This window comes from Oreochromis aureus, linkage group 4 (assembly GCF_013358895.1).
Source record: "Oreochromis aureus strain Israel breed Guangdong linkage group 4, ZZ_aureus, whole genome shotgun sequence".
NCBI lineage: Eukaryota > Metazoa > Chordata > Actinopteri > Cichliformes > Cichlidae > Oreochromis > Oreochromis aureus.
The window spans coordinates 8,246,220-8,267,347 of record NC_052945.1 but is presented as its reverse complement, the minus strand read 5'-3'; the positions used below and the strand labels follow the sequence as shown (position 1 = coordinate 8,267,347).

The window sequence follows — 21,128 nt, the reverse complement described above, 5'->3', positions numbered from 1 at the left end:
TGTCATCCTACTGAAAGTTTCAGCAGATAGGTAAACTGGGATAAAGGGATGAACATGGTTAGCAACAACAGGGTAGGGATTGGAGACTTCGCTCAGTTGGAACTAAAGGAACCAAAGTGTGCCAAGAAAATATCCCTCACATTCTTACACCCCAACAGCAGCAGTCTGAACTGTTATACCGTTGATACGAGACAGGATGAATCCATGTTTTCATGTTGTTTACACAAATTCTGACTCTACCATCTGAATGTCACAGTAGAGATCAAGATTTTTCCAATCTTCTTGCCCAATTTTGCTGTGCCTGTGTGAAGAGTAGCTGCAGTTTTACATTCTTTGGCCATGATTATACTCAGCTGCAGACACTGACGCAAACAGCTGAGGCTCCAAGCCTGAGTAGTCAATGGCGATGTCAGTGTTAACCTCAATTTTATTTCTATAGCACATTTCATTGTACGCAGACATAAAGATAAAAACATTAAAATCAGGTCTACAATGGCTTAAGGCAATAAAATAACAACAAAATAAAACTACACAGATAAAATACAAGTTAATGTTCACATACACACAAAAATACACACAATTTTTGACAGTAGACCCAACCTGTGAGAATAAAAAGCGTTTGAATATGTTTTTTTAATGTAGATAGTTCTAGGTTCTAAGTCAGCAGGCAGATTGTTCCAAGAAACAGTAACTGAAAGCACCCTCAGGACCATCAAATCTAATTCTGAGAAGAGTTTTGCACCTGATGACCTGAGGGTCTAACCGGGTTATAAACACTAAACGGTCAGAGATGTACTCTGAGAGCAAACCAATGAGTTCTTTATGAACTAATACAGCTATTCCTGTTATATTTCTTTGAAGACCGCTGCCTGAAGCCAATGCATAGTTCATGCATGGTTCATGGTGCTGTTTTGTTTGCTTTAAAGAACAGTACCTAATAGCGTGAGTGTATCTTATATTTTTGATGATTGTTTGAATTTTTGTTTTTATTTACACTACAGGGCTTAATAAAACTAAATAACTCTTTAAGTCATTCAGCTTCATGAGCTTCATGATACTTTTGATTTCTTTATTCTAAGAATGAGTTTGATTTCTTGTGACTAAAATGTTGTTTCACAGTCATGTTTTCACAGTTATTGTAGTAAGATGACCCTAGTTTTACAGTTTTGTTTCCTGTCAGGTTTTATGGCAGTTGAGATGCCTGATAAATAGGTTTCTGTTTAACTTTTAGTTCAGAATTGCTGTTTTTCAGCTCCTACTTAGAGTTTATTTGTGTTTACTTTCTTTAGTCTGTCTCGTCTATGCTTATACTTAGGGGCAGCTGGGGTTCCGGGGTAGAGCAGGTCCTCTACCAATTGGAAGGCTGATGCATCACTCCCTAACTCCTTTATCATGACAAAGTGTCCTTGAGTAAACCCTGGTTTGCTTTCATCTATGCGTCTATGTCAGAGGTTCCCAAAGTGTGGGGCCCGCCCCCTAGGGGGGGCGCAGAGCCATTGCAGGGGGGGCGCGGTATGAAAAGAAAAAAAAAAAGAGTGCTTGGACACTGTGGACAGGTTTTTGACGGGGCTCCCACATAAACGCAAAGCAGGAGATGAAGCATCGCCAAATATATTTCCAAACCAACTTCCTTCCAAGCCAAAGACAGGAAAATATGGTGAAGCATATCTTCCCTTTGGCTTCACCTGCACAAGTGCCAAGGTAGGTCTCCCCTGCAGAATTAGTTTCCCTGCGTCGGGAGCATGCGCTGGGCTCTTCAAATCACGGACAAACATTATCCCACATTCTTGATTTTTAGTTCACAAACACTTCTTGTAATAACTACTCCTGACATTTTGGACATGTTAGCTCTTTATGCAGTAAAGTTACAGTGGGATACAAATAATATCAGGCTGATCCTGCCGTAATTTGTTCCCCCGGTTCAAATCACAGACAAACAGCATCCCACAGCTGTTTATGTGTTTAAACCCATTTTGCACAGAGAGGCATTTTTTGAAAAATGTATTGATAACAATGTTGAATATTATTACACAGGAAAAAAAACAACTACACGTAAAATAATTACACCGTGACGCCTCTGCCTTTCTAAATGGAGGGACAGTAACTGCGTGTGTGTGTGTATGTAAGCGTGTAAAACCTGCAGATAGTCAGATTAACAGTAACAGTATTTTGTCTCTATCTGCCATTCTGCAATTCATCTCATGTAAACAACGTGGAGCACAGCGTGACGTGAAAAGAGGCACATACCGTTGACGTTGCGTGACGAACTCTGTAATCCTCGTCCACACGTAAACGCAAAAAAGGAGTTTTAAATAATCTCCGTTTTCGGTGAATCGCAACGCCGTTTACGTGTTGACGAAAAGCCCAAACGCATAGAAACAGCTGAGTTTTCAAAAATACCCGTGTAGGTGTGGACGCAGCGTAAAAGAGTTAGTAGTATATTTTATTACTACCTGTAATTTATTGCGGTTTACTTGTATTTGCTTAATTGTTTACTAAATGTTTGAGGTGTGAAATAAACCGCAATGGAGTTTGTAAACAAAATATGGGTGTGTGTGTTTGGAGGATGTGTTTGTGTGGGGGGGGGGGGCACGAACATTTTTCTTGTAAAAAAAAAAGGGGGGGCCTGGCAAAAAAAGTTTGGGAACCACTGGTCTATGTGATTGTGTGTAAAAGTGATAAGGCATGTGTCACTGGGTGAACTAGACTTGATTTTTATTTAGTCTAGTTCTTTTTTTTGTCATGCATTTGGTTCTTCCTGCACACACTCCAAACCCATGATAGGGAAGTAAAAGCAACACTTAACCCAATGTGTACATCAAATGCACAGTGATTTCTTCACTGATGGACAGATCATGTGACTCCAGACTCCAGTAAGCAGCTGTAATGTGTTTGTCACAGTATGTAAAACTTCCAAGTGTCAAGTGTTTTGCAGATAGCTGAAGTCCTGGGAAGATAATGTGCATTTACACCTGGCATACATCATGAGACACTAGCAGAAACATATGTAAAATGTTGTTGTTGTTTTCCATTTGCATGGAATAACCACAATAAGGACTAGGCCACGACTAGAAAAGGGGAAACCAGTGTCACTAGTGTATCATAGGGCAGTCAGACAAACACGTTGCTTCAGTGGCTGTCTGATTATTCAATAACCCAGACGTCTGGTTTTCCATCATTACAGGCTGCCCTGCTGCCTCCCACAACAGTCATTAGCTTGTTACAGACAATGCCATTTCCATCCAAAGACTCCATTAGCTATTTAACCACATTAAAGGCAAAAAAGTAACTTTTCATAATGACATTCATAATCTTGTTCCTCACCATCGTGTAACCCTGTGCCTGTGTGAAGCCCTCAGGCTCTCTAATGACATAAAATTGTGTTATTAACTTTTTATCATACACCTGTCAGGAGTAGAAGGAGAAACTGGCAAAAAATTGAAAGTTCTGTGCAAATTCTTCACATGTCTAAACTGGCTTATACAGGATCAGCTGTGAAGGTCAGTATGTTCTTAAAAAATGGTAAACAGTTAAAATGTGCATGTGCGAGGACACAAGTAAATCTATTACAGTTTATTGCAGCGGGGAGGATGACAGTGGATGAGCGATGGGTTTGAGGAAGCAAAGGGTGGAGGGTGCAAAGTGCTTCCTCCATAAAGTCATGCTATGTGCAAATGTAACAAGACAGAGAGACGAATATCTGAATGAAATTCAGATTCTTGGTTGTGCAACAAGTCACCTTTTAATAACAAATAACTTGCTGGTTATCTGATTCCTCTGTAAAACTGTGTCATTAATGGGGTAATAAAAGACCAAATGAAAGCCTTTTCCTCCATGTCTATACAAGGTGGGGCTTTTGCTGAAAGTACACTGAGCTTCCTTTCAGGCTTTGAGGTCAAGGGGCCACATGCTGCAAACACCTACATGTTTCCTGTCAGCTTGCTCATTATTCTTTCAATGCAACAGTAAAGTCTTCCATTCTCCTTCACGATGCTTTAGTAGACAGCAGAATTCATGGCTCCATTTAACACAGCAAGTCTGTCAGGTCCCGAGGCATCCAAACAGCCCCAGACCATCACACATCCACCACCATATTTTACTGTTTGTATGATGTTCCTTTTCTGAAATGCTGTGTTACTTTTACACCAGATGTGACAGGACTCAAACTTTCCAAAGAGTTCAGCTATTTTCTCATCAGTTCACAAAATATTTTCCCAAAAGTTTTGAGTTTCAAATGTGAGATGAGCCTTTGTTCTTTTTGGTCAGCAGTGGTTTTCTCCTTGAAATCTCCCATGGATGCCATTTTTCCCAGTCTGTGTCTTATTGTTGAATCACGAACTCTGACCTTAACTGAGACATGTGAAGCCTGCGGTTCTTTAATGTTGTTCTGGGTTCTTTTATGTCCTCCTGGATGAGTTGTCGATGTGTTCTTGAAGTAACTTTAGTAGGCTGATCACTCCTGGGAAGGTTCACCGCTGTTCCAAGTTTTCTCCATTTGTGGATAATGTCTCTCGCTTTGGTTACTGGAGCCTTAGAAATAACTTAGTAACTCTTTCCAGGCTGATAAATGTCAGTGACTTTGTTTCTCTGGTGTTTCTTTAAATCGGGGCGTGATGTGTTGCTTTTTAAACTCTTTTGGCCTGGTTCACTTTGTATTTACTCGGGCTATCTTTGTCTAATATTTACAATTTGTTTAATGATCTGAAACATGTAAATGTGACAAATATCCAAAACTCTAGGAAATCAGGAAGGGGGCAAACACTTTTTCACACTACTATATACATCAAATGGGGACACAATATATTTCCAGGGTTTCAGAAACACAACCAAAACACCAAACAAAACAAAGAAATAATCTTTATGTCCAAGCAAATTAAGTATAGCATCTTACTTATCAACAATTACACGACACACATGAAATATTACTTGTCTTATCAAGACAAGTGGATGTTCCAGTGATTCTGGTGTTGGTGGTGGTGATAAGCGTGCAGTAGTCGTAGTAGTAGTAGCCAAATTAGTTATTAGATATTCTGGTTCCAGCTTCTTGTATGTAAAGATTTTTCCATCTTTGTTATGGGTTGTTGTTTACAGCTTAGGGCCATTCATGCTTATTGTTACTTTTTCTGTTTATTAAATTCTGCTCTATTTATTGAAGACATAAACGCAGGATGTTGATAATACAATTAACCTAAGGCAAGCTTTTAATGCTAATGGTACAAAGTCCAGCAGGAATCCAGGAAACTCTGGGAATACTGACTCAGAAAGACAGAACGAATGTAAACACCCAGGGAAGACTAGAAAACCAGACATTGGAAACACAAATCTGGAAACAAATGCAAGCATGAGGAAACCCGCAAAAGAGAGGGATGACTAAACAAAGGATAAGGGGAGACAGAGACAACAGACACTAACATGCAAACTTGGCACAGAAGGACATAAAGGGGAAAGCTAAGAAAACAATAAGAGAGTGTACAAAATAAATCTGAAGCAGAGAACCAAAAACTGAAAAAAAGACTCTGGATACTTAGAATAAACAATAATTATCAAACTAAAAACCAAAAGGAATGTTAAATAATAAAAAAGAATTCAAGCCCTCTTGAAAAACCCTCTGTCCAACACCCAGGATCATGACACTCATAATAAATTTAGGTTTGGAACAACTAAAACTTATTTAGTTATTTTTTTGATTGTGCTTTTTTTTTCTCCCTAATTGGTTCCATCTGCAGAGGCTTGGCTCAAATCTTTCTCTTGGATGTCATTATGGCCTTTGGGACTTCTTGGTCACTTTATGGAATATTTAGTGAATTTTCTCAAGCTACAATCCTTTAAATTTAAATTGTCAACTTCCACAGCTGTGACTATCATGGGAATGTTGCAGAAGACGTGGGCCTAAGGGAGGGAATATTGGGGTCATGTGGTTTGGAACAGCTGATCCTTGTGCATTCCAAGGCTGTTTAGTGACTGGTACTTTTATGCCTCCGTGATCTATTGCCTCCCTGTACAGCTCAGAAAAATCACAACCAAAACACAAAACAGTCAAATCATATCAGCAGACAAGCACATCCTGTGGAGGAACCTATAAGCGACAGGAAAAGGAAGTGCATAATTTACACTTCCCCCAACGTGAGAAACATGAGTCTCTGTTCCAGAGTATTAGAAGTTCATTATTAATTTATTAAATAAAGTAGATAACAGATATATGTTTATGTGTGTTAAACAAAAACTTTAAGCATGAGAACATATAATGGCAAATCAAAATATTGAAATCAATCTAGATACACAGATTCTGAGAAACAGTAGTTCACTGTGCAACGCAGCGCATCTGCAGATGCTGTGTGTTCATTTAACCGTGGTTAAAAGTTGCAAAAGTGAAACATCTCTTGCAGGTGGTTCAAATCAAACTTTTGAGAAATCAGTTGCAACCACTAGATGGCAACAAACCTTGAAAAATAACAAAGTTTATTTGCCCATTTCTGGATCAAAATTATGTACACATTTAACGGGTTCATTGAGAACACATGAGATTTTCATCAGTTTGAAGATCTATGAGCTGGTTTGGATTGTGGGTCAGTAGAAGTCATGACAGTGGCCTAAGAGAGTTCACTGAAGGATTACTGTTCTTCAGAAAGCAGGAAATAAAATTAATCACAACAGGATTAGTCACGGGTGACAAGGCGTAGGGGATGAAGTTAAATTGTATAGCCACATGGAAAACTAATTTAGGGAGAAACATGACTAAGCAAGTTACAAAGGACGTGAGACCCATGATCCAAACATGGATCCACAAAAAACAAGCACATTCATAAACATTCAGTCATTGACAATTTTCTGCTTCTTAAGACTTACAAGAATTATAGATTTTAATTACCTTTGGGATTTTTCTCATTTTAATGTTTTCACCACATACAGCTGTGAAAATTGAGAAAAAAATATATATCTTTGTAGAATGCATTTTCTATACTGAATAAATAAAACTTCTCTTCAGAGTCAGTTAGTTCAGATAGATAGATGGATTGATATGTTGCATTGAATTTAAGGGGTAATTTGCTGGATCACTAAAAAATGTGGCCACCAGGGGGAATCATTTAAAATGTAATTAAAATAACACTTCTGGTCTTGTTTCTATGCAGACTGGTGAGGTTCTGTAATTAGAACAAATAACAAATATCATAATAAAAAAGATGGCCATCTGCTGTATAAACGTGCAATGTAACATATATTTGGACATTAACTTAAGTTGCTAATTTCTTAAACATAATGCCACAAAATCAATACTTAAAATAAACAAATAATCTAAAGAAACAATGAGGACTCAGTACTATACATCTCTAAAATATAGTCCTTGCCTGCTATAAATCTACAGAGTGCAACAAAAAAAAACATGTAAGTCATAAGAACTTGTTCAAAAGTCAGTTTTTACAAACGACAGCGACCACGTTGGAAAGTTGGCCCAAACGACACAAACACAATATAAACAGTGAAGAAATTAACCGCAAGAATTTAATTTGCTCACTGGGTGTCTGCGCATTCTTGACAAAAGACATGACAACACCCATGACAATGAACTCTGGGTAATAAAGAACACTACGGTCCTGCCACGATGACCTTTCCCACTCTCCTCGGCCCATTAGCGGGTGTTCTGATTGGCTGTAGCTTAAGAGTCTGAGTCCTGTCCTTCCTCACATATAGATATTTGCACTGTATATTCATATCAGTGTGTAGGTATGAACGTACTTGTGTGTGTACATGGGCCACTGACAGGACAGCTACAAGTAAGATGAATATTGCTTTCATTCATTAGAGAGAATGCACTGCCCCCCTGGCCATGAAAAGTAATGCATGTTTACTTTGGAAACATCAGTTTGACAAAACAATCAATTTAAAGGCATACTTTTATCTTTTAATAACATTTTCTTTTCATCATTAAAATGATAAGCTGATTTTGATTTAATTCTGTTTTACCAAAGTTACCCAGGATGATAAAGGAGTGTGCGACAGTTGTTGAGAGTACTTCTCCCTCTTCTGTGGACTCCCCTCTACATTTTGCAGTCAACACAGTCATTTATAACTTTCAGTGTATAGCACGGTGCAACTGCTTTTTCAAGTACAATCTAAAACAATGCAAAACAGTAAGCACTGGATGATAGAAAGAAAAAGAGCAGTAGTAGATTCTTATTTCATTACTTAATATACTAATTTTGTAAAATAACTGGGTACAAAATATTGTTATTAAATTCTCTATACAATTATTACAAACACACAAGCCTTATATAAACTGCACAGACCACCTCACAATTAGCTTTATCCATCCAGGTCCAGAGCTCCATCGTCCTCCACCAACAAATTGCAGTATGGACAAACATTTCAAAGGTTGACTAACACGCATGGACAAACAGGGGCCTTTCTTTGCCCTCCAAGTGCCTCCCAAAACTGTGTTGTCCTTTCAGTAATATTTCTATTCCTGGTAAAAATGCAGAGCTGTCTTTCACAGTGTATGGCTATGTATACAAATTAATAATGTTAAACAATTTAATTTGCATTACAAGCAACAAGCAAACATGCTGCTTTAACATGTTCACCACTATGTTGTTTATTTTTATAACAGTGTATCCTTCCCACTCACATCTCACAGCAGTCTACTGAATGTCTGCTACCTCTAAGCAAATTTTTAGCTCTGTGTTTCTGATATTAAATTCTGATTTCATACGACCCTTTATACTCCCTTGTTTTTAAAAATATCCCCCGGAGACAGGAAAATTCAGATGCTTTCTTATTTTTTCAAGCATTATCCACAATTCATGTGTAGGACTGTAGATCAGCCAGTAAATCAACAGTTTTGTTACTATTTTGACTTCGTGAACCAGGCCAAAAGAGTTTAAAAAGCAGTACTTTGTGACTGCAGAGTTAATCTTTATAACCACAGAAATTTATTAGAAAAAAAGTGTGAGTCAGGGGGTCCAATGACCAAATGGTGGTTAAACAAAAGAAATGGTTTGTTCAAGCTTTTCTGTGATAATTAGGCATCACGGGTTTTAGGAAATGTATAAAATTTAAAAAATTTATCTTTATTACATAGAGTACAAAGTTATTCAGTCATGCAACTGAAGTGGGACTCAAGAGATTTAGGAAAACAAGGCCATCCATCAATTTTCTGTGGTCGAACAGAAGCCCCGCACTCCCTCTCTCGTGTCCTCTGGTGAACTTGCCGAGACAGTATTACATGTGAGGATCAATCACTTAAATATTTTTATACGGTAAACTTTTTATCAGCATGCAGTTTGTTTTGCTTCTAATGTAAACTCCACCTATACTGTTTTGACTGGTGTAGTTCTGTTGCAGAGTAAATTAGGAATGAGGCCATATTGTTACAGCTTTGGGAGGCCTATATCACTTTCTGGAAGCTAGAGTAGCTTTAATTTATAAATCATACAAGAATTTCTTTCAATGGCTCTCTGATAACACTGGGGACCAGCAATGTTGTGCCACCTTGCTGGTTTCAGTGGGTTTTTTTTTTTTTTAAATCACCAGATCCAACGCATTTTTTAAACATTGAACCAGCTCTAAATTAAGTGGAAAACTGCTAAACACGAACTTTCAGCAAAACATTGTAACCACACACTAAAAATGTTACTTTGTAGAACAGAAGGGAATACATCTCACATCTATGAAGTGTTTTTAATGCTCATAAAAGTATTTGCCTTACTTGCAACTGGGGTCAGTTGCTTTTTAGACTTGGCACACATACCTAATATTGACTGTTGAGTGTACGTGGACACAGACAGATGGATATTTGGATGCATGCAATAAAACACATCGTGTGTTAAGCCTTCAGGTTTTCTCAATTAAAAGACATTGGTAATGCATTAGTGTCATCATGATGGAAGTAAATACACAAGACTACTGTTGTGTTTATGTACACTTTTATTATCAGCACTTGACAGGTGGCAATCAGGCAGGACATAAAAAGCCAGATTACTTCTTTGTCTCCTCCTCCTTGGACAAGTTCTTGATGATCTCCTCCTTCTTGGCCTGGAGACGCTCCTCTCGGCGCTTGCGGGCCTCTCTTGTCTTGGAACGACGAGCCTCGGCCTGATCGCTGCAGGACAAACAGGAGAGACACGTGTGTTCATACAGTGCATAATCACAGCCACCACAGCTCTTTCACCAAAGATGTTTAACATCAGTGTGTTTTGTTTTTAGTTGACTAAGTCCTTAAAACTGACACACTAAAGACTGAAAACATCCTTTATGTGAGGGCGAACAAAAACACTGATCTTTTTGTTCTGCCCTCACAACTGCTAAATGATATAAAGATGCAGAGATAATCAACACAATCCACAGATCATTAGTAATGCTAACACCCAACAAACAAAACTCCTTCACAGTCGCTATGAAGTTTTCTAACAAACCGATCTATCGTAACCCACCCTCAGCACTTCAGCTTCAGATTCAGTTTTGTTGTCACAAGAACAAACACCGGAAATTTTTCAGACCTCAAGCAGTAACTCTCCACAGAGCACATCTGTGTAGCAGATAAATCTCTGTGCTCTTGTCTGAAGAACCCTCCACTGCTACTTGTGCTGCTGTATTTTATCGAGCCATTTTACTTCAAGTTTTGCCCTGCAGTTGATTTAGATTTTAATTTGCTGAGCTTATTTATTTATATTTGAGTTTTTCTTTTCACTTTACAGAAATATTTTGTTTTGTCTTTCTAGACTTTGCGTGTTCAGGGCACATGTTTTAACCTGGACTTCCAAGACAATCCAGATGCCACAAATAGGCCTCGTTGTCCCAAATAAGGAGTAAAATACTTACGCCAGGAGCTTCTTGCGGGCCTTGTCTGCCTTCAGCTTGTGAATGTGCTCCATAAGGATGCGCTTGTTCTTGAACACATTACCCTTGGCCCTCAGGTAGAGGCTGTGGTACCTGAAACGGATCATGAGGAAAATAAATGAAAGGCATCACAATTAAATAAAAACAAAACAAAAACAAACAAAAAAAACAACAACACCTACCCACACAAAGTGAGGGCAAAGGATCTAAAAGCAAATTCTTTAACCCTTGAATAATTCTATTCATATCAGCAAGTATCACTGAGCTGGCTTTATTAACTAAAAATCAACCACATTTCAGAGTGTCCAGAGAGTCTTTATTAAACCACTGCAGAACCTACATGTGCCTGTCAATCTTCTTGGACTCCCTGTAGCGACGCAGCAGACGACGCAAGATCCTCATGCGGCGCATCCAGGTGAGCTTCTCGGGCATACGGGCATTAGCAGTACCCTTTCTCTTACCTGGACAGGCAATAAAAAGACAAGTCAACTACCAATGATAATGCAAACTGATTTTAAATTAGCTTTGTTGTTCATTATCATCTTAAAAATGTAATCACTTTCTGCTTTGCAAGTTTTAACCTACCGTAGCCCGTGTGTCTTCCCTTGCGACGTGCCAGTGTGTTCTTGCGGCAGCGGGCCCTGGAGTGGACCGTAACAGGTTTGCGGATGATAAGACCATCCTTTACCAGTTTACGGATCTGCTGGCCTGAAAAATAGATGTTCTTATGTTTCAGGTACATGGGCCAGACGTGGCCATCAAAAAGGCCAGGTGGGTCTGGTACCAGGTAGTTTCTTGAAGGAAATAAAGTGAGACGATGGGATGCAATGAATACCACCTGTGTGGTTTCTATCTATCAAAGCAGTGCTGAATATGATCCTCGGATATCCACAATTCATTCACCAAGTACAGAAGAGTGTTTTAACTAATATAAAAAATTTCCACCCCCCAAAAAACCAAACTAAAAACCAGAACTGCTCCAGAGTACTTACGCTGCAGTTAAATACTAGACACTGTACATGTACATTACTTCATACTCATGTCACTGACTCATATTGGTTTAATATAAATTAAAGCTGCTCCAGTAAAGCAAAAAATTGATCACAATTATTTTGGTCAACACTGCATTGAATTACTTAACAACCATTTACCCTAAGAAACTAATAAATTATTGAAATTTTAAAAAATGAAACAGATTAAAATCCCATGGTTCTCTCAGCATCAGTATTAAGAGTACACACTGTCTAATTTCTACAGTACATGTAACAGCAGCAGCATTATCTGAAGAGACTGACGTAAAGTTGAAACATTACATTTTTTTAAATAATATATACACCATTAGTAAAGTGAATATTCAAATATTTAGCAGCTCCACAAGAATCCCTTCAGAAGGGCGTCTGACCTAAAAACCCTGCCAAATCAAACTGAGGCCTGCTGCCTTACTCTTCAGTGTTGATACACATTAACACTGGAGTTCACCTGTAAGATTGTGATGTAATAAATTCACTGTGCATCGAGGATGCAGGCCACTTAATTTATTTAGCTGAGCTGATCCTCTGGCTCAGTTTTGGGCACACACGTGTAGATAACTTTGCATGAGCCAGTGAACTTTTAAACTGAGCCGCTAACAAGGCTTAAAGGACAAACTACTTTTTGTTCTGCTTACGGGAGTTGGCGTTGGCGATCTCGTTGGTCTCATTGGGGTCCAGCCAGACCTTCTTCTTGCCGCAGCGTAGTACGCTGGAGGCCAGCCTCTTCTGGAGCCTGAGCATGCTGCGGGAGGCACAAAGAACCAGCGGTCAGAATTACAGCTGCGATTAGACCTTTAACATCTGTTTCTATAGTCTTAAAAGCGTAATGTCTTTTTAAGGCGGTAAAAGTGTTGTTAACACACCAAAGAAATACGAGAGGCTTAGTTAAAAGTTAGCTGTGCGGCTAACTACCAGCCGGGCTGACAACATGGCCTCTCCGTCTACTACATCGTGTTACACAAAGCACCGTAAAAACATACCATGCTAATTTTGGACAGATCTATAAACTTTATATATTGATAAAAAGGGACTTTGTGTGTCTTAATAAAATGGTACGAAATTGAAATCTGTGCATTTTAACGCTTAAATTTTGACTTTTACTATGGAGTCGACTCGGCTCCTACCTCATGGCTGCTACTTCAGTAGGAAAAGGAAGGCTTCAGAGACGGACCGGAAGCTACCATTTCTGAGGAGAGTCCATCTCTGATCTGTGAAACAGCTCGATGCCGACCCATACAATAATGGACGTTATTATCACCTTAATTTTTACATAATGTTACTATATATTCATATTGGAACAATAAATACATTGGAAAGTGACAGAGAGAAAGGAAGTCTTTATCGCATCTTAAAAGTTTATATCGGTGATATCCCCTTTTGCCAAATAATGGCACTGCCCAACATTGCTGCACTGCATTATGGGTGGATAAGTAATTGGGTGTTTTTTGACGTTACACCACATGATAGCGATGTTGAGACAAAAACGCGAACAAATCGTGAACGTTAAAAAAAATAGTTTAATAACTTTTAATAACTTTTTCTATTCTTAGTTTCACTTTAAATCCTAAAGGTTAGTTTTTCCTTTAAAAAATTACAGGACAGTCTCTCTTTTATCATCCTGCAAGTGGTGTTGCGTTCGTGTCAATGAAAGGACAACGTAACTGAAATGACAATGACAATTTTTTTAATATTAAAAAATTAATATAGCATATAGTAGTATAGCATCAAGTCATTAAACGTCTGGAATATTGATCTGATCATGTTAGCAGTTGTTAATCAGTTTCAGCTGCTTTGGTGATAATTAAACCTACAACAGGTGCACTAGACAAGGAGCAATGAGACAAACCCCTGAAAAGGAATAGTGTTACAGGTCACTGACATTTTTTCCCTCCTCATTTCTTTTCACCCTTTTTCAGTAGTCTGGCATTTGACTAGGGTCAGTGTCACAAGTGGTAAGACAAAGGCAAAACCTGGACCAGTTGCACAGGTAGTCCAACTTGTCCAGGGTGGCACATTAATATGTGCCATTGCCAGAAGGTTTGCTGTCTCTCCCAACATAGTCTCAAGAGCATGGAGGAGATTCCAGGAGACAGGCAGTTACTCTAGGAGAGCTAGACAGAGCTGTAGAAGGTCCTTAAACCATCTGCAGGACCAGTGTCTGCTCTTTTGTTAAAGGAGGAAGAGGACGAGCACTGCGAGAGCGCTACAAAATGACCATCAGTAGGCCACTAGTGTGAATGCCTCTGACTTAGCAATCACAAATACTCCTCATGATGGTGGCCTGAGAACTAGGTGTCCTCTGGGCCCTGTGGCCGGTCCATCACTGGTGATACGTGATAGATCTGGAAGTGTCTGGAGAAGCTGTGGAGAACATTATGCTGCCTGTAACATCCTTCTGCATGACTGATTTGGTGGTGGATCTGTGATGTTGTGGAGAGGCATATCCATGGAGAAACACAAAGTGCAGGTGCAGTAGGTCCTGGGTTTGTCTTGATGCATGACAACCCCCGACCATGTTGAAAGAGTATGCACTCTCGCCTGACCTAAATCCAGTTGAACACATCTGGGTCATTATCTTTCTGTCCATTTAAAACCACCAATTTGCACACCAGACAGTGCAAGATCTCAGTGAGCCCTTGGTTCAGATGTGGTAGAATATCCAGCCAGAATGCATCCTTCATTTTATTAGTTTAGCTTTTCTCACAACATTGTCAGGCATGCACACAAGCACGTAGGAACCATACGAACTACTGAGTACCATTTTGAGTTGGTGCAATAAAATTTTGACAAAACACGCTAGCCTGTGGCAACATTGTTCACTTTATTTGGTTATCTTTGAATTTAGCCCTCTGTAGGTTGATCATTTTCATTTACATCAAACAACGTGGTCTCCTTTCGTTCCATAACCAGTGTAGAAAAATAATTGCTATTTCCAACAAGAAATGCAAGCAGAATTTTTTCCCATAATATTGCACAAAATATAATTATTTTCGCACTGTCTGAACTGTGAGTGATGTAGTGTGAAATTCACCATGTAAAGGTGTAAAAGCTGCTGAGTAAATAATTAACCTGCTGAGAAAAATAGCTAAAGTGTGATTGAGAATCAGGAGTGTCAAGAATGACAAATAAAGATCATTTTCAGCTACTCGAAAACATGTAGTTTGAGCTTTGTTATTCTACTAGAAGCAGTCTTTGGAAGATGGTACACTGTGCTCATAAAGGGATGAACATGGTCAGCAACAATACTCAAGTAGGGTGGTATTTAAATAATGTCTAATGGGCACAAAATGTGCCAAAAAGCCTCCCCCATACCATCACATCACCGCCAGCAACCTGAACCTTTGATATACAGCAGAATTGATCCATGCTTTCATGTTGTTTACTCTAATGGTAGAAATCAGGCCTCCTTTCTCGTCTTCAGTAAGTCCAAAATGCAGCTGCTCGCCTTCTTACCAGAACCCATAAGCTGAAGCATATCTCCCCTGTTCTGGCCTCCCTACACTGGCTTCCTTTGTGTCTTTAAGAATTTATTGTATGTTTTTAAATCCCTTAACGGGTTAATCTTACCTTGCTGATCTTTTAACACCTTATATATGACTGTCTTCTTTAAAAATAAAGTTGGTTAGTGAGTGGGATTCTTGTGAATAGACTTACAAAAAATAGCCATCTGATACATTACCATTTGACCGGCCACTTAGTAAGACTGCTGTTATAGTATCCTCTGCTTTTCATCCACACCAGGAGCAGCAGCCCATCACTATGGCAACACTGCAAACTTGTTGTGTGGGTGAATGAGGACCACTTGTGTGACTTCTTCACCTCAGGTAATATGAGTGAAAATCACCATCTGAGGGGGAAGTTCAATACAAAGTACTAGATCATCAACTCTCCTCCTCACTGCAGAGGAATGTGTCATCCAGCAAGAGAGAAAACAATCTATAAACTCCATGAACTTTGTGTTGGGCCACTGTCTGCCCAGGAAGAGAAGCAATATAGCTCATCTGAGCTGCCATGGCTTTTGGAGGCCTCGGTGCCTAGTCTCTGATGTCCTCTGGTGCAAATAACACCCCAGTTTGGGTTAAGGTTTTGCTGTGCAGGGGAAACAAAAATGCCTTCCCTTAACAAATATCGAACAAAAGGCTGCTCATTTGCAATGCAATCTCGCATCTAATTAGCATTATCGAAACCTAATGCTTCAAACAAATTATAATAATGCCAATCTTGATTCTGTCTAATAATTCAGTAAATGTTTATAGGTGTACAATGAGCATCTCTAATTTCTTCTGAATCCACAGCTTAGAATAAATAAGTGTTTCCGTAGCGTTTGTTCACTCACTCCTGACTGAGACACATTTTCAACTTTAAATCAGCCCTGTACTCTTGCTTCCCTCAAGATTTGAATCCCTGCCGTTAACAGCTGCAATTAATTGGCTGTTGTTATACTGTAACATTTAATGGGTCAAAAAGTATTGATTCGTCTTCTGTAGTATCAACATCACTGAAAGTCTCTCTTCACTGTTACTGTACTGAGCCAGTAGGGAATCTACTGAATCCTCCTATGAGCACCAGGATGCTACAGTGAGTGATATTTTTAATGTTGAAATCATCGGGATTTCGATGATAGTGAATTTGAACTCCTATCTGTGAGATTTCTTTCATATTGTTCATGAAATTATCACTCACATAAAAGGACACAAAAACACAGCAGGCAGAAACCAAAGAGCCAAGAAAATTACCATGTATTGAATTAAAATGTCATGGCTGCACATTCATTATAGTGTTGATCCTTGTGGAAAAGTAAATGGATACTAGAGCTGACTACCTTGAGCTACCTTGGGCAGCAGTAGAAAGATAAAAAAAAAAAAAACACGAGAGGCTAGCCTGAAAGTCCTGCTCTCCTGCTGCACATTATGTTGTTCTTGGAGGAGTATGTCAGCCAGTTGCTGCAGGAGAGTTAAAGGGACTGTTCAGAGACATGACTACCATAACTTCAAAAGTAAAATGTGATCCTTTTTTGCTTCTTCCTCCCATGCAAAACTGAGCTCAGCGGAAGTATGAGCTGCAGCCGCAGAGGATGATCTTGTGGGTGTTCAGTCCAATGGCATCAACTGGAATCAGGACGTCACACTGATTTCCCCCCAGAAGGGCTTTATCAAAGACTGCTGCAGGTGTGGGGTTCATTTTCCTTTGTGACTGGTTGATACGAGAGGAGGAGGTGGATGAATCATCCCTTTGTTTATTCAGATTTACACGGATATCATCAATGCTCTGTGAACTCAGTGTTTATTGCATTTCCGTGACTGTCGTCATCTAAAACTCATCAACACCCAAACCTAACGATAATTTTGGGAACCGGCTGCTCATTTCGATTTCAGCCATGCACTTGAGGTGGGAATAATTCGCTATAACAGTTAGCCGTATAAACATCTGAAAATGCCACACTGAATAATGTGCAGGAATCAAATACCAAATGGACCCTCAGAGACTTGCACTTGCACTTGAATTGAATTTTTACAACCTTTTAAGGTGTTTCAGCTCCTTTTTTAGGGGATATTCTTTGACTATACAATCTCCATGAAGTATCACAGAAATGTGGAAGTTTGCATCAATAGATGTGAGTTAAAACTGCATGATGAACTTCAGCAAACAGCTAAAAAGGAGATAAAGATAAAGGCATCTTTCAGGATTTCAGATATTTGATTTCCAGTTAACTTAGCATATCTTCATCGTGGCTCCATCAAAAAAGTATTGGCAGAAGAAGTGAAAATTCTTATTGTAAGACTTCATGAAGATGTAAAAATTCTAAAGGAAGACCAGTAGCTAATTTTTTTAAATGGTCCATTCAGGAACTATAAAATAAGCCATAGTGCCTTTATAGCCACACTGACCGTCCTCTTAAAATGAAGTCCTGAAAAACAGATGCTTTATTTCTTTAGATTTGGCACAGAGACTATCAGACAGCATGAAAAAAAACATTTTGAGATTAAACTTTTCTAAAGATCTTGAATATTATGAATATATTTTTTGGTCAGATTCAGTATACGAGACCTTTATTGTCAGTGTGGAAGCAACGTCACATGATGTATAGGAACAGAAGTGTTGGACCACACCGCTTAATCTTTCAATTAGAGCAAAGCAAAGTGGATATTTTTAGGGACCACAGCAACTCAGACACAAAGTGGGAGATCAAATAAAGTTAGTGGCTCCCTAACCCCTGTGGTGCATAGTGTGCAAAAGTGGCCAACCATCTGCTGACAGAGTTCCAAATGTGCTCTGTCTTTAACATCAGCAGAAAAACTGTGCATCAGGTGCTTCATGGCATGAGTGTCCATGGCTAAGTAGCTTCTGGTGCACAGTTTTTGTCATAAACCTGTAAAATTGAACATAAGAATATTGCACATCAGGACTGTACATGAAGTACAGTTTAGCGGTGTCGCAGCTGTTGTGAAAAATTTGAGTTTCAATCTGTTTGTGGATGCTTTTATAGCACTAAAGCACCTGCCTGCTGCAAGGAACTTGAACAAATGGTGTCCAGCATGTGTCGTGTCTTTGTGAAGTTGCTCGGCACTCTTCAAGCAGCGAGTGATGCAGAGATGTTCCAGAGATGGCTGGCAACAATGTTTTGTGCTGTTTTTCAAAACACACTGGAGTGCCTTTTTGTCAGCTTTGGTGCTGCTACCCTGCCAGGCTGTCATGCAGCTTGTGATCGCAGTCTGTAAAATTTGGCAAGCAATTATGGGGGGAAGTTGGCTCTCTTTGACTTTTTTAATAAATAAAGGTGTCGTCATCCCAGGAAAGGTGCTCAGTGATGTGAACCCCCCAGAAACCAGAAGCGGAGGGCTCTTTTCAGGTCTCTGTATTGATGTATAGAGGTGTCTGTGGTTTTCTTTGTAGTCTTTGTTTGGTGGCATATTTGGTGTGATCGTGTCCATGATTTCCTCAGTAAATGCATGCTAATAATTCTTTATTACTGAGGTGGGAGTACTATATAATAACGTTTTTATTTTGAATATATCAAAATACTAGCTGACAAGAGAGTAGCAGAAGAGGAATATTCCAGCATCCAAAGCACACTGCCAAAAAAAGAATTTCTAAAAAAGAAGAAACTAAGAACTGTGACCTGCTGCCTGAGTCGAGGTCAGCAGAACACTTTTGCAGCATTTTAAAGAGAAAGACAAACCAGCAAAGAGGGTTTAAAAAAATGTTTGAACAGTGGAACAGCAACAGTTCTTCATAGATCTGCACTGTCCTGCATGTCAAAGACAATTTAATCTGTCATCAAAAGCAAAGGCAGAACAGGATGCAAATTAATGAAAAAAATAAAAGATTTAAGTAATTAAAGTTGTACTATTACACTGAGTTCCTACCGTGGAGCCTGCACTTATTACAGTAAATCTAGTTAAATCAAATCAAATCATGAGACTGCAAAAGTTTCCCCTCAACTCATGTGTCATGCTTCTGTTACTGGCTTCCATCTAATGTCTGTCCAACAGATACATTTAATATCGGGGCCTTAGGCTAAATAACGCCATCAAAAAGTCAAATCTGAGCAATTGATAGGTGGCAAAAACTTTGCTTTCACCTTCGGTCTAAAACAATGTGCCTTAATAAACCAGGTGCAAGCTACCTGCTCAGCATCAAATGACAAGTCGGGAAATAGCTAGCTGAAGAGCTGGTTAAGGCATGGATGTTTTTAAGTTAGAGGACAGCAAAGATAAAAGGTATTGTTTACTGGATGTGTACTCATGGGATGGTTTGCCTATGCATCTGCCCACAAGTGATGATTTGCATTTAGCTGTCCACTCATTTATGTCTTTTCTGTTGGTGTTACAACTCCAAGGGACAAAAAAATGATGTTTAGTTTGATGATCTTGAAAGCTTTAAGTTAATTATTTATAACTTTTTTTACTAGATACATTAAAACTGTGAGATGATAGTGATTCATTTTTTAAAATATGTCTGTCTTTATTTAGCTAGGTAATGCTAAATTTGGGCACATCAGACAGTCTTACCTGCTCCTGGGTCAGCATTATAGCCCAAAGTTTATTTACTTATTTATTTTTACCCAAGGCCACATCAACATCATTCTCCTCTTCTTCAAATCATAGAGACGTCAGGCATTGAGCCTCCCTGCTGCTACAACAAACTAGCTGTCAAACTGAACTATTCTCACCCCCCATTATAGCCCCGCGGGACCTTTGATTCCTGGATCCCGGTGCGGGGACCAGTGGCTCAGCTTGACAGCCTATCCACACCCACAGCATCCATCGCTGCGGCTCGCTTCTCTCCATCAATCCATAAATGAGGGTGGGGTCTGTTCAGTGGGGCGTGGATCTCGGCTTCCAGCTGGAGTCTGTTGAGTTGAGCGCACACAAGGAAAAGAATCGACGTCAAGACAGAAAGAGAAACACATAAAACCCGAGAGTAGTTAGAAGACACTGCCTTCAAAATAAAAGCCTGCCTGCGCTAGGTCGACTGATTTTATAGCCATTAGTTTCTACTGTCTTTCACAAATATAAATTTAACAAAACTGCTACCATCTATTAGTTTTAGCCTAACACTCAACTAGTGAAACCCAGTGTTTTGCATTGTTTACACAGTGCAAACAATGAAAAACAATATTGTATATATAACTTGATGTTGATAGGTAAGTTGTTTCAAGTCTCAGGGAACTGTTCTTCATCTGTTTCAGGACTCATTGTTCTTTTTTCAGCTGAGTGTAATTCCTTATGGCCAGCGTTGGGGTTATTGCTCCAAAAATGTGACATATTACATGTTAATTACATACTCTAAAAAAAAAAAAAGCCCAAGTAACACACTACACCGAACATGGCTTATGACTGGTTGTATGTTTGGGCCTATTGTCCTACTGCAGAGTAAACCCAGGACCAATCAGGTGCCTGGAGTCAAAAGTCCAGCAACAGTTTGCATTACTGATGCCTTTTAGCATTTTGCTAAACCTGAAGGAACACAGGGGTCAAAGTTCAAAGGATCAGATGTCCCTGAAGAAACCCTTAGGTACTCTGCTGTATGTTCAGGCTGTTGGTGGGCTGTTTGCAAAAGTTGGTTCTGCCAGAGGTCTCTTACTGTGAAAAGGGAGTTCTGTCTCCCCACCACTGCCAAATGTATTTCTCTCTAATATTCTAGAATCTTTACCTTATTATACATAACAAACGCAGTTTTGAACATGTGCTATACGGAATAAACATCTAAAACTTTCAAACAGGTAAACATAATAATACTTGTAGTGATGCTTCTTACCTA

General features: G+C 39.2%; 1 protein-coding gene across 1 annotated transcript; it reads right to left on the bottom strand.

Moving 5' to 3' along the window:
- Positions 1-9,903: 9,903 nt before the first annotated feature.
- Positions 9,904-13,073, bottom strand: rpl19 (ribosomal protein L19). The gene is made up of 6 exons (XM_031732364.2): positions 12,989-13,073; positions 12,500-12,606; positions 11,419-11,541; positions 11,174-11,294; positions 10,816-10,926; positions 9,904-10,096 (listed from the first exon to the last, which is right to left on the bottom strand). The coding sequence occupies exons 1-6, from the start codon at positions 12,991-12,993 to the stop codon at positions 9,973-9,975; spliced, it is 591 nt and encodes a 196-aa protein (XP_031588224.1). The 5' UTR covers positions 12,994-13,073; the 3' UTR covers positions 9,904-9,972.
- Between the last annotated feature and the right edge of the window lie 8,055 nt (positions 13,074-21,128).